Here is a 14883-nt window from a genome sequence, read left to right as displayed (position 1 = left end):
GGTTTCAAATCACATGACATTCCTGTTTCATGTCCTTAAAACATTTCAGCTGCAGACTTAATTACAGTATGTGTTGTAAGTTTGTGTTAATCATGATATCTTATACTCCCTGATGAATAGCTAGTTTGTTGAGGCACTTTCTTTTTTTCTGTGTATAGTTCAATCCCTTATGTCTTCACATTTACTTTAAAAGGTGAGAGATTATGATGTTAAAGTCATAATTTTTTTTTGTGCTTTGTCTGTCCTCTTCTCATCTCATTCCGTGTGACTTGGGAAATTGCTCAGGGAAATAATTTGTAAAAGGCAGCACATACCTTGAGGGGAATATTTATGGGTGATACAGTATGAATGTTTGCCTTTGATCAGGCGCCCTAATGACCATAAAATCCTTGTGTCGATTCAGAAGAAAAAATAAATTAGCCAGAACTTTAAGATGAGACCTGCGTCCTCTTTACTTTCACCTTTCCAGCGTTTCTATGACAACGACGAAGTAAACACGTAGAGGAAGTTCCCACATATTTAACTTTTGTTATCCTGTATGATTTAGTGGACGTCAGTTATCGTTCTCTTACTTTGCCAGTAAAGATACAGTCCAGTAAAAACAAACAATACTGTACATTTCCCAGCGATCCTAATAATGCCTTGAGGCACATCTGCTAAAACGTGATTGATTTATCGGGAAAGCAGTGTGATTTCAGCCTCATTAAAACAAAGTCATTGTTGCAATTTTTCTGTGAAAAATATATTATTGTTTTTTTCTTTTATGTCTCAAAGCGCTACTCATATGTCCATATGTATATTTAAAAAGTTTTTGGTTGCTTTCCTCCTGTACATATTGGACATGAAGAGATTTCTCTCTGGCACAATTTCAATGCAAGATTGGGGACAAAGGGGATCTTTCCACTGCCAGTAGGGGCAGAACAATAAACTACAGTGGACAAGAACTCTTTTTATGTACATATGGGCACGTGAACGTTTTGAAAAATGATTTACAATTTAGATTAATACTTTGAAATCGTGTATTATTACTGATCAAAAATGGAAGCTTGGAAAAAAATTAGCTGTGAGATAGACTTTGCAAGTACTGCTGTGTAGCCAGCTTTGTCAAATTACTCAACAATGGATGGTCCCTCAGAAGTTTCACAAGTCCTCAGGCCCCATCTGGGGTTCTCTTGTTTCACAAAACAGCAAACGGGCGCTCTGAAAAGCTGCCAAGTGTCAAAAATCTGACTTTTTTTTTTTTAATAGTGGTGCATTTGTGTGTTTTCCTCATTTTCTCCCTTTCCCCTTCTACCACCACCCCCGCACCTTTTTTCTATCCTTCCCCTCCCCTGCAGATCCCCTCTGCCGGCCAGCTAATGGAGGCTGTGCGCGTGAAGATGAAGGAGAGGAAAGTGCTGACAGAAGAGCTGGCCACGCTCGCAACACCAGTCAGCGAAAAACCCTGACTCCCTGGGCTGAGGCTGGGAAAACTGTCATCCTCTTCTTTTTCTCCCTCCCTCCCCAGTTCCTACTCGGTGGGAGCTGGGCTGAGGCAAGCTGAGCCGGGGCAGCACAACCAATATTTGTGAGAAAAGCGCTGTCGACTCACTCTGGGCCACTGGCTCAACGCAGCACCCCGGCTTTTGTAAATGAGCCCTCGACATCTGTGTTAGCGCTCACTGCACTACGTCTATCAGGCAGGGCCCTTTAGTGCCAAGCTAATTTACAGTGCAGCCACTCTCCTCCACTCTCAATGCAGACCTGGGGTGATAAGGCAAATGCTTACGCTAATGTTTAAGTTACACCTTTTTTTCTTTTTTTTTAACTTTCTTTTACCTCTCCTCCTAATTTATTTGGCACCTCGAGGACCTTAGGGTGCAGGGACTTGACCTAGCGATGCCAAGTCGACACTTTAAGAAACTCCAATGCAGCACAGAGCAGAATATTCTCTAAGAGGTTACATCCACTTCTCAAGCTTAGAGTAGAGTGAAGCCGAGTCCTTTTTATGTTTTCAAATGCACTAGAAGTATTTAATTTTGAAGGATATAAACTTTATGGATGTATATGTATGTGCTTGTTATCGCTTCTACTCTTTGTTTTGTTTGTTTGTTCACAGGTAATAATGCTGAATATCAGTGGATTGTTTTACAAAGATTTCTTAATTTTAAAATAAAAATTTATTTGACTTATTTCTGCCTATATTTGTTTCCTGAATGACAGTATTATTATTATTATTCTAACGTTCTTCGTCATGTTCCCTTTCTAGCTGTTCTCTGGTATTTTGCTCGGTCCAGCAGTTCAAAGGACTGTCAGTCAGTGTGTGATGGTGACTGAAGATGCTCTGCTGGACAGCAGGGTTCTCACACCTCTCTCATGATTGACAGCTGCCTGTTGGCATGGTGCCTGTCTGTAACAAGTGACCCCTGCTGTTGACATCATTAATAAGGGTCCGAATGGGCACGCACATACCGAGCAGTGGTGTATGAGAGGAGTGGTTCCATCCTTGACATAGCTACCTCCAGTCCCTTTTATCTGTTTCCCTCTTCCTTCCTCTCTTATTATTCATTTTGAATATTAAACCATGATCCTGGTCTCCTCTGTCCTTGAGTTGGCATCCTACTCAAGAGACCACGCACACTCCTCCTTTTCCTTTTCTTTTTTTACTCCTTTCTTTACCTCTCTTGGCTTTTGTTTTCCTCCTCACCACTTTCCTCCTTTCTTTTTATTATGTATAATTAACAATGGTGTGAAGAATCCACCGTTCAGGAATTAAAAAGAAATAATTCCACTTTTTAATCCACCCTCCCTTCTCAAATATATGCTAATGATGTCGTTTTCCTTTATCTTTTTATAATAAAGGATTAGGCCAGGACTGTCTCTAGCTGCAACTCGGGGACCAATTTAGCTGGGATCCAGGAGAGACAAACCCTAGTGGTTAATTACCATTCATTAACATAGTTTGCATCTTTTCTTCTTCTCCAATACCCAGGAGCCAGCTATTGTCAATATTTGTCCCATATAAATTTCTTCAGTCTTTTTCCAGTCGCTGTCCTCCAGCGTAATGCAGCTAATGACAAACATTAATAAGTCAGAGAAACCCGGTGGCACGGTGGGTAAAGAAGAGCAAAACATCGGTGCCACGCAAATTATCTCGGAGCCCCCACCCCATGCTGCCTGACTCTCTTTATTTCTCTCTTCCTTTTAGCGCGTAATGCATAGTCAACATATTTGCTCGGCGAGCCCCGCCATCCGGCCTCGGCTGACACACTCGTGCTATTTCTGTGACATATTCAAATGCGGGCCCCCTCAGCTGGTACTCCCTTGGGTTTAATTAACCTGGCCTTGCCTCTGACGCTCCCTCAGTGAAGACGTTAAAACGATCTTGAAAACACCCTCCAAACCCCCCTCCACCACCTAAACACACACACACACACACACACACACACACACACACACACACACACACACACACACACACACACACACACACACGTCTTCCACTAGGCGCTGTATAAGATTCATCTCTTTTTTTCTGTGTAGGAATGGCGTGCCGTACCCTTCTTTTCTTCTCTTTCACTCTCTCCTTGTCTTCCACCCTTCTTTTCTTGTACAGCTCTCATTAAGAGAGGTTTCCTGTGGGAATTACTTTGATCAGTAGTTCCAAATGCAAAGTTTTTCTTCCTTCCCCTTTTATTCATTCCAACACAATCAACGCAGTGTCATTTTTATTCCTCCATCTTTATCTCTTCCTCTCGCCCCGACTTCTTTTCAAATCCAACTCCTCTGTCTTTTTTTTTTTGGTCTTTCCACAGATTCCTGCAGGAGATTGTTCCTGAAGGGGTAGAGGAGGTCAGGGTCACGGGTTGACTTTGGGGTCGATCGATGATTTGTGTACATGTGTGTTTGGGTTGTGTGTGTCCCAAGGCTTCTCCGTTGTACTTTTAAGTTCCCTTTGTCTGGTGTGAGTGCATGCCACTTGGGTGGGAAGGCGGGTAGACTACAGTACAAAGCACAAAATGAGAATTTCTTCAGCCTCCAACTGATGCACAATTAGTCCTTGCAGATCTCGTCAGCCAGCTGTGGAGTGAATAGAAAACAGCCTCTGGTGATTTCCCTTACTTCACTGACACAGTTTTACACCCCAGCTATCGCTGCCAATACATCAGTCGGCTTTGATTTTGCAGGCACAGACACTTGGCACTGTCTGAAATAACAAGGTACGTGTGACATACAGCCAAATGTGTTTTTGACAAATGTATAATGCAACATGTTTACAGTTTTCATTGTGTCTATCCTCCATGTTTGATCCACAGAGAGATGTTTCAGTAACAAAAGGTATATTCTGACAGAATCTCCACATCCTGATGATAATTATTGTTAAAAGTCTTCGGGCTTAGACATGACTTCTTAATATGTCCATGTATAATTTTCGTTTATATTTTTGCATATCAGATGGCACCTTAAAAAGGAATTTCCCTGTCCTGATGCATATATGCTATGTATACAACCTCATTGATCTTCACTTGAACAAGTCCCTTATCCTCCTCTACAGTGCTCCAGACATGAAACAGCAGCAGATTATGGGTGGATGCGGCCCGCCGTGGGAAGCTAGGGAGCAGATAAAAAGGCAAGCCACTCGGGGGACTAAAGCTATGTTTTGATGCTGTGTGATAAAGCAGAGGCATAGGGTGAGAGGAAGGGGAATGTTACAGGATCTGTCTATCTCCCCATCTATATATATATATTTTTTTATATATATATATATATATATATATATATATATATATATATATATATATATTTTTTTATATATATATATATATATATATATATTCTTTTTGGGTTTTTCTCCTTCCTTCTCACTTTGTCCTATCCAGTGTAACCAAGCACTTCCTGCACTTTTATTGTTCTTTGACACTCGCATTTTCTCCGTCCCCGCGGACCGTCCTAAGCCTTGCTCATGGCAGCTGTCTCTCTAAAGCCATGGCCTGAGCTCCTGGGGAGAAAAAAAAGAGAGAGAAAGGGAGAATGAGAAAGGGGTTGATCTGGTCTCTAATCCACGTATTCTTACACCGGGAGGGAAAGTGCAGTCCTCGACATTACCTCAGAGAGAAGTGACTCTTCAGAACCCTGCAGTGTCCTTATGATTGATCTGGGATGTTGTCTCAAATGATGTAGAAAATGTGTCTCCTAATATTACAGAGCAGTCAAAGTGTCATAGTTGGGTGCACAATATTGTTATAGATTTGGCCGAGATTTCATGCTTTGAAATATGGCAATCTCCTAAACAGGGATTTTTGTTTTGTTTTGTTCTGATGCTCCAAATTCATCAATTGGCACGCTATCCATTGTCCCATTTTGTGTATTCAGAGTGAAAACAAACAGCTGAAATGGTATCAGTCTTCATTTGTCCTCTCTGTTGCAAACTAGGCAGCCATCCTTTGTTTTCTTCTCCAGCATATATAATAACACCTTAGTCTGGGGTATATAGCTCCTCAAAGCACCTCTCCACCTTGACTAACTTTTCCAAGCGCTCATTAGCGGACTGGCTGAAGTTTGGAGGGTATGAAGCAGGCTGGCAGATTACCCCCTGTAAAGTAGCACACCTCAGGTAATCACACTAATGAATTCAAGCACCCCCACCCCTCTCACACACACACACACACACACACACACACACACACACACACACACACACACACACACACACACACACACACACACACACACACACACACACACACACACACACACACACAGACAGACAGACATACTCTTACTCATCCACCCCTTGTTCCTTTCTCCATTTCCCTTTACTTACTTTCTCCCTTTCTTCCACAGTGGCGGGTCGGTGCAAGAAGTGCCAAACAACAAAGTGTTTGTTTGAATAATATTAGCACTGTACGCTCGCGCGCAGTGGCGGGGGCCCGACTGCAGGACTGACTGGAGGCTTCCCATGAACACAGGTGGAGCAGGGTGAGCATCACTGGGACCAATTAGAGCAGAGCACAGGTACATTAGCATGTTTGAGTGGGGTGGGATGGCGTGGGGATTGGTGGACCTTATGAAACACACAAACACATGACTACAGCCTGGCGTGTGTTAGTTGTTTGTCTCCAGTGACATGACTGGCATATGTGTGACAAATGACCTCTGGTCTGCTGTCAGAGCCAATCCTTTTTTCTTTTTTTTCCGTCTCTCTCTCTCCACCTGCACACACGTTACTTAAAGATATAACTTCATCTTTCTGTTGATGTGAGTTGTTCAGGGCTTTTTTTTTGTGAGGAAATATGAGCACAACCAATTGCCAATGTTTTAAAGATTCATATTTAAAAAGGGAAGTCAATTTTTAGTGGGTTGTTGCCTCAAAGGTGAATGGAAACGAGAAGGGAAATGTGATTCACAAGATGTCTCGTTTTACAGAAGCAAACAATGAATGTAGAGCAGGGCGGTACTGAGCATTAAAAAAAAGGCTTTTCTTAACAAAACTACCATGGTAAAAATGAATGTGAAAAAAAAGTTCAACTAAGCAATTGATCAGTAATCATCAAGCATTACAAGGAATTGTCATTTCAGGTAGGTGAGGTTTTTCCACCCAGTTGGAGATGCCCAAAAAAATGTCACAGAGAGGATTCCCGATCAGATGCTAGAAGCGTCTTCATGGGATTCTTTCAGAGCAAAGACACAGTATTGTTTCTTCAAGTATCTTTGATGCATGACCCTAAGACCTCAAACTATCCTTAATGGTGAGCACAGACACTGTGCAAAAGCCACTTGTGCCTGATTTCATTTTTTTGTCACTACACAGAGCCTATGATCATAGGTGAGACCCGGGGTGCAGGACTTTTGTTTGGCTTTTTAGTTCTGACAAACTGTCTAGTCAGCTAGGAAAGAGAAGTAGAGCCTTACTCCAGCTGTTTTTCAGCAGTTTAGGAGAACTGACGGTCTTAACCAGGTATTTTCGGATAAAGGAACACTTTGAGAAATATTTTCTGTGGTGGAGTAAGAGCTTAAAAGACTTGGGCAAAACCATGCCCATTTCTCTGGCAGAGTTCACCGAGGTAGCCTAAAGGTCTGCAATGATTTGGCATAAAACCCATTTTTAATAAGGCGGAGGGAGGTGCATGTTCCAAATACAGGTGTTACACAGCTCAACCATTTCATGAAGCGTTATTACAGGGTGCTGGAAGGGATTCAAATTCCCTCTGAGTCATGATGATGTGGGTCAGTTCTGTAACTCTTTCAAAGCTACAATAGGGCTCATAAAGGTTTAAGCATCCATTGTACACAACATACTGTATGTTTTGTGAAGTTATAGAAACCTCATGTCCTTGTTGCAGCTTTGATTAAGAGCTTCTTTACAGTAAGTACACTCTTGTTGTCACTGGTCCTCATCAAATATTTTGCATCTTTCAGAATAAAGTCAGAAAAAGGCAACACTCAATAGTTTAAAAACAGCATAAAGAATTGAGCCATGTATTGATCTATAGGGTGAATTTATTTTCAAATATTTAAAGAATATCGATGCTACTTTTTCAAAGGAAGAGCAACGCGCTGAATTGCAGAGCTGGAGAAGTGCAATTATTTTCTCTGTTTCTTCCTTGGTGGAAATTTGTTGTCATTTAAATAAAATCCATCTTTGCACTCAGGTGAGGACTGACAAGAATCCAGTTTGTTGACCTCTGCATCTCTGCTTTTAGTAAATTATATAGTTCTGTTGACCTTATTAGACGGTGATCTCCAGGTCTGATTGAGAGTCAGGACTTCTGAGTCTTAGGCCATGAATACTACATTACAATGGCAAGCCTCACTTTAGGGTAGGTTTACATATGTTTTGAAAGAACAGTGTGGGACATATGGCACATTTAACACATTTTAAAACAAAACAACTCAGACGCTTGGCATCACATGTTTTTTTGGGCAGCTGCATGTCATTTTTTTAGGTCTCAAAAGGAGCTCACACGGGGCTCAGAGTTGATAGAAAGGAGAGACTTACCATTTAGAATGAGGTGCAGTTGTCAATCAAGTGAGTAAAGAGGCGACCATGTCAGCGAGGAAGCAAAAATCTTTCAGAGTCAAATGTAGTTAGTTTGCCAAAATCAACAGTTTGGAACATTCAAATAAAGAAGTGCACACAGGAAAACTTGAAAATGCTAAACGACCTGGTAGATCAAGGAGCACAAGTCGTGTAAATGATGTTTCCTTGTCTATGAACAGGAGAAGACTTAATGAACAGAATCTTCAGAGGATTCACCACATGATGCAAATGAGCCTCAACAATAGAAAGGCCGGTTGCAGTTTACAAAAACACACAGAAAGAAAACAGGAGATTTCTGGGGGGAAAAAAAAAAGTTTGATGGACTGACAAACAAAAATAAGCCTCTATCAAAATGATAGAAAGAAATGTGAGGATGGAAAAAGCAACAACTTCCGACACTGGCATTTATTAATAATTTCATTGCCGACAGAGGCAACAGGATGAATGAAGGGGTGTACCGGAGCGTTCTGTGTTCAGATCCAGCCAAATGTATCAAAGCACATTAGATGACAGTTCATTATCAGTGTTGATGCTGATAAAAAAGACAAGTGGTCAGTGAAATAAAGTTAATGGCAACAATCTTATATTTGACTTCAGCTCAGCCTTCTTCTGTCGTGCAGTTAAAGTTTATTGTCTCCTGACTGAAGACAAAAACGCTCATCTCAGGCGACAGACAGGAGTCGCAGATCATTGAGCCGTGGGACCGAGCAGTTAATCAGAGTTGCCTGTCGAGGCCAGTGCGCAGGAAATCTGTGCAAGGAAGTGCATGCATTTACTTTCTCTGTTTGTCAATAAGTGTCTGTTCAGCATATCTCGTATACCACTGTATGTGTGCTGCTTCACTGGAGAGAGGTAAAAGGTTCTGGGTTCGAACTTCGGTTGAGGCTGGTGCCTAACCTTAGCTCGGGCGGGGCCTTTCCGTGCCTGCGAGGGTTCTCTCCGGGCACTCCGGCTTCCTCCCACCATCCAAAAACATGCATGTCAGGTTGTTTGGTGATTTTTAGTTGCCCGTAGGTGTGAATGTGAGCTGAATGGTTGTCTGTTTCTGTCTGCCTTTCTGTGTCGGCCCTCTGGTGGACTGGCGACCGGACCAGGTTGTACCCCGCCTTTGCCGAAAGTCAGCTGGGACAGGCTCCAGCCCCCCGTGACTGTTCAGGGTAATTGAGTATAGATGATGGATTGATGTTGCGAGGCCATCTTACAGTCTCATGTACACTATCATTGCTGCATCATTTTATACCACTAGGTGGAAGCAAAGCATCATAGTTTGAGATGATATGTTTGCTGGACTGTGATCAGACACAGCAACAAAGACAGAGATGTGTAATCACATTCGAGATGGAAATTTTACAGATTTCTAGAAGGAATAGTATGGCCTAAATTTTGTTTATTTTTCATGCACAGCCTCTGGTGGTGTTTGTGTGAGTGGATATTTTGTATATCTGTGACTACAAAAACATCATGACTTAATTACCTGACAGTTAAGTAAAGATGCTGTCAATGTCCCATTTTCAGGATTTCCACTTGACGATGAACTGACTATTTTGTTAGTCATTGTGTTTGTTTGGTGTCTCAGTGCTGGCAATCGATGGTTGTTCTGGTGCTCGGTCAGTGTTCACACATTCTCCACAGGATGGCGCCACTAACATAACAAATGTTTTTAAACCAAACTCTGCCTCCAATGCTCTGCTGTGGTGAAATGTGGTCATTACTCGAGTACAGAACTGGACACAAATAAAAAACGACAAAAGCACAATAAGATAACAAACTTAAGTGGGGGAAAAAAAAAGCTTTAATATTAAAACAAAAATAAATCAACAGAATACATGAAATTATGTCCAAAATGTTCCTCATTTATTATGTTAATACATTCACCTAAGAAATGAGCATGTGTATTAGCTGTTCATATTTTGCACGAACAGGTATAGGCATGCACAGAAATGGAAAATTGCATGCATATTTGCATAATGGGAGTTAAGACAGAACATGTATCTTGTGTATATGTATTGTTATCTGGTGTTATTGAAAATAATGTCATCAGAGACCCTCATATCATTGTTATTTTAGGGATCCCTTCGCTTCTGCAGACTACTATTATTAGTAGTAATAGTAGTCTGTTATTATTACTATTATTTACACACATGATTTGCATTGTGGTTACTTTTCAGGAGCAAATGAGCTGTATATAAATGATTTTATAATATTGGAATGCATTTATAAGGAATGCAGAAATTCACAGTTAGTGTATAGGGGTTGCACCTGGTCATTTACCCTTTAAATCATCTATATTTCCTACACGTGAACTCGCAGTTGTTTCTTTTAGACATTTAACACCCACAGTTACATCTTAGATTTGATTGCCTGTTTTGTGATCTACAATCCGAGTCTTATTCTCTAATAGTGGCCATCTGGGATGCGACTGTGACAAGAAGTCCCACGAAAGTCGACCAGCCATCTGGCGCCGAGAAGCTGCCACTGAGCTTACAAATGTGTGCAGGTGACTTATTAGCTTTAATTCAGACCCATTACTGTTATTAGTCCTGCAGTTTCGTGCAGGCTTTTAATCGTAGCAGCCAAGAAATGTCGTGACTGAGTGAGAAGCCGAGAAGGGGCGTGATGAGTTCAGGGTTTAACGTGTGTGTGCGCACTACGGATGAAAATTGCAGGTTATGCACAATAAAACTCTTAAATATGCGACATGTTAAGTTACAAGCAACCTCTCTGTAATGAAGAATATGCATGTAGTGGAGAGTTTAAGCCCACTGTGACAGTGATGGTCTGCACACTATTTAATTTTGTGTGAACATAAGCCAGCATTTTGTCCTCGGCGTCTGATTTTGTGCCAAAGCAGTTTTTGTGCCATTACGCACCGGTAGGGTCTGTGACTTGAAAGTTTGATGAGACTAGTCGGTCATGTTCATGATTTGACAGGTATACTCTTCTTATTACCGCATATGATTTGGAGAGTTGACTTCAGTTAGTTAGAAAAATGTCATTGTAAATAATTTAGAAAAGTGCACACACGTTGCTAAAACAAAATTTGTTTGGCTTTACCGGACTGGCTTCAAAACAATATCAGTGAAGACAATTATCAACAAACAACATGGCTGTGGAAGACTAAACAAGACTAAACAATGCCACAGCAGGTGTATTAGAAGGTCTGTTATCTGTTTAGTAAAATTAAAAGTCGACATTGCGTGTCAACTGGACTTCTCCATCAGCCGATGAAGATACATGTACAACATGGCAAGATACAGCTGATCGACCATGTGGTGACATTGTTTCCGTCTTCATGGTCGAGAATGGGCTTTCTATCTCAATATTTATGTAACAGTACAAAATACATATATCGGTAATATGGCTTCAGATAGATGTAGGTTGTATAAATCACAAAGTTATTTATTTTTATATAGAAAAGGGTCTTAAAGTTGTTCACTGTTGTTATAGTACTCTTGTTTTATATTCTTCTCGGCGCTCCGATAGTTTGTGTACGCACATCGTTATGGTTTTCACAATTAACACCAGCGTGTGATCTTTGTGAGGGTGTGAATCTTCATTTTGACACGTGAACCTGTGCAGTGTTCCCCTATTATTCTGTTTAGAGTGTGTTTGATGGAACATGAAGAAAGATAGTTCGTTAGTGGGACGTCTGTAGGACTTCTGGGTGGCTTCTTAATGGGTGCTGTCCAGGGTGCTGGAGATGTGGGAGCGCAGCGGAAGTCTCTGTCCCACAGGAGCAGTTTTTTTTTTTTTTTTTTTTCGGGGTCGGGGTAACAACCTCTATAGAATCGCCGTCACCTCATAGGACTGCTCCTTGATTATTTTAATGTTAAAATTCAGTGTGGTTTTGGTTGACTTTTTCTCGGTGTCACCGCGTGTTAAAGTCAGACTAAAGCTAAATTCAGTGGAAAACTAATTCTGCGTCACCGTTCCTTTTTCTAAACAAGCTTATATTAGAAATACCTCCGCTTCCTCTTAGAGAACCGAGTTCAGCCGTGACGAGGAGGCGGCCGCTTTAAATGGAGCAGACTCCGACGTCAGCGACGTTTAGACATGTGGGTTTCACATCCAATAGCCTGATCGGGGTTTAGTCAGCCTCTTTCGTCAGGAGATCCCTCTGGTGAAGACCAACGTAGACGAGGGGGTTTAGTCACGGCTGCAAGATCGTCACCAGATTCAGTTAGGACCGAGATTTGCTCCTCACACCTGCAGCATCACTTCATATTCCCAGCTAGAACCACCGTGTAGCAACCATGTCTGTAGCGGGGCTGAAGAAGCAATTCCACAAAGCCACTCAGGTAAGAGGACGCGGCGTCCTGTTCACCAGGTCTCACCACATCATCGTGTTAAAGTGTCACATTGTTGGAGATCACGATGGGGTGGCGTTTGGATAGTCGAGATTCACCTTTATTTGTTTATTTGATGGTTAATAAATACTCATTTTGTGCTCCACTCGTATGTAGTATTTCTCATGTAGTCGTGATCCTCTTTTACCTACTACGTCTAGTTGCATAGTGCTGAGGTCTACTCCATTGAAAATCCTGGCGTGGTGCAGCACTGCACCATCAGAATAATGTATTACTCACGATTTAGTCTGCCGCCTCCGTGTGGCTTCACCGTGATTATTTCATGGACAACACGATAATTATTTAAAGCCACGTTTTGTGTGGCCGTCTGGGAGGCAGATGGCTCAGCAGTGTGATGATAGTGATGTCGGGCACGTCAGTTCCTCTCAGTACCCTTCAGATGACATTCCGCACGGAGAACCATCAGAGCTGCAGCATGGCAGCCGCGCACACTTCTAATGCATAAATGATATGGTCCTAAATGCAGGGCGGTTTAAATCGGTGATTCTTTCAGCCAACCGCGGCGGGAAACTCAAACGCGCACGATGTTATGCAATCGTTAAGAGCGCCTTGGCGGAAATCCGCTCCGACCAGCAGCCATGACCCCTGCGCCCTCTAAACCCACTTATCGCCTATTGCGGGACACCAGTGATAAATTCAAATACCTCTTTCTCATGTAATGCTGAATCATGTTATTATTAGATTGGAGTCAAATGCATGAGAAGCTATTTAGTTCAAGGTTACTCAGCAGCTTTCTCAACCCCTCCCACTCATTTTAGGATCTCATGTTATTGTTGTTTTATTATGACTTTATTCAGGTGCTCAGCTTAAGGGTTTGACTGCCATTGACTTTGGGGCCTGTCAGAGTGGCGGCCATTGGTCGAAAGTGCTCTCAACTGGGACCTGTATGGTCAAAGGCACAGACAGATCTGTCACTGCAGCTCACCACCAACTGCAGGGCTCTGAGTGAGTTTTATTTCCGGTGTTAGCTGGGAGCAAGGGGTCTGGGGGAGGCTGTCGGGGTGAGTCACAGTGAAACTGACAATCAGCTTCAGGCCTTGCACAGCAAGACACCTAGAGCCCCGAGTGAGTCACAGACACTGATGCTCTTCAACCAATCTCCAAATGGCTTTGGTCACAATTCCCAGTTTGCATTATTCTTCAACTTTATGAGCAACTGTCACGAGATGGAGGGGAATAATGACTTGTGACACTAATAATGACACAAGTCACAACCTGTAAATATTAAGTTTTCTTAATTGCATGTTGGACCTCAATAAGTCAGAATAAGGTTGCTGTTTGTGGACAGGATTTAATTTACACAATTAGCAATCGAATATGGAGATGCAATGGAGTCAAACGGTATTTTTACTTAATTTATGCTACCATTAGTCATATATATTCTTGGTAATGTAACCCTGAAATTTGAAAGGCTCATGTGGATGATTAAACACCGTACAGGAATGGTACATTTAGAATGCGAGAATTCATTTGATCTGAAAGCTGAAAATATATGTTGAGGAGTTTCATAATGTTTGCAAATTAAATTAAAAAAAAAAATGGAAACAATCAGTACTTGCTGTTAACACATTTCTCAGTTTTTATCAAGAGTTCATTTTATAAGATTGGAAGTCGACAGCAGTCCACACGGGGCATGGGGGCTGCACAGATTGTGTTCATTCTGTGTGATGAGTCTATTGTCACCCATTAGCAGAGCCCTGTGTTTCCCTGCAGATGTTCCTCTACAGCTTCCAAAGTGTGTGTGAGGTGGAGGGGGTGCACATGAGCATTTCTATCTGTAAATTGGCATACACTTATGTAGCTCTCACTGTGCATGCATGCACAGGTGTTGTCAAGCGTGTAAACATGCAGTGGGGATGTCTGAATTAGTGCATTTTTGCACAGCACTGTCTTCATGACTCAATTTTATTTCGAGTGATTCAATCAGCTCTAGGCTCACTGTCAGTTGTCTCTGCGGTCTCCTGCCGTCTGCTCCTCAACATTACACACACACACACACACACACACACACACACACACACACACACACACACACACACACACACACACACACACACACACACACACACACACACAGTCTTCTTCCCCAGACTCCCTGTGGCAGAAGGCTCCCCTCAACCCTTTTGTTCCCGTACCATAGACCTGTAATCCAGGCCCAGATTTATATAGGAAGCGACCCAGCAATCTGGCTACTTGCACACATAAAGTCTACACACACATGTTGTCCAACCACACTTTAGGAAGACCCCCCCCCACCACCACCACCACAACACAAGGAGAGGGGATCGAGAGATTATGGGTTGGGACCAGGATTTCAAATAATCCAGACAGTAGTTTTGGGGAATGGATATCTGTATTGATGGTTTTGGCTCTTTTCTCAATGCCATGACTCAGTGTAGCTCAGGAGGATTTATATAGATAAAACTCCAAAAAATTAATCTGCAACTAGTTTACTTTTCATTTAATCATTTAAACTATTTCCAAGCAAATATACCA

General features: G+C 42.0%; 2 protein-coding genes across 4 annotated transcripts in view; both read left to right on the top strand.

Moving 5' to 3' along the window:
* cntln (centlein, centrosomal protein) overlaps window positions 1–2171 on the top strand; it is an 82837-nt gene extending 80666 nt beyond the window's left edge. Inside the window, exon 26 of the mRNA XM_069689426.1 lies at window positions 1338–2171. Coding sequence (XP_069545527.1) covers window positions 1338–1448 — 111 coding nt within the window. The 3' untranslated portion in view covers window positions 1449–2171. The remainder of the gene's footprint in view (window positions 1–1337) is intronic.
* Window positions 2172–12107: 9936 nt separating this feature from the next.
* Window positions 12108–14883, top strand: part of sh3gl2a (SH3 domain containing GRB2 like 2a, endophilin A1) — a 40169-nt gene continuing 37393 nt past the window's right edge. For all 3 annotated transcript variants that reach the window (XM_069689339.1, XM_069689338.1, XM_069689337.1), the window contains exon 1: window positions 12108–12318. In XM_069689339.1, coding sequence (XP_069545440.1) covers window positions 12274–12318 — 45 coding nt within the window. In that variant the 5' untranslated portion in view covers window positions 12108–12273. The remainder of the gene's footprint in view (window positions 12319–14883) is intronic.

Source organism: Brachyistius frenatus, unplaced genomic scaffold (genome assembly GCF_029030835.1).
Source record: "Brachyistius frenatus isolate BFR_SWC_R1_liver_20210118 unplaced genomic scaffold, ASM2903083v1 Contig_7, whole genome shotgun sequence".
Classification (NCBI taxonomy): Eukaryota; Metazoa; Chordata; class Actinopteri; family Embiotocidae; genus Brachyistius; species Brachyistius frenatus.
The sequence above is the reverse complement of the archived record's forward strand: the minus strand, read 5'-3'. Positions and strand labels throughout refer to the sequence as shown.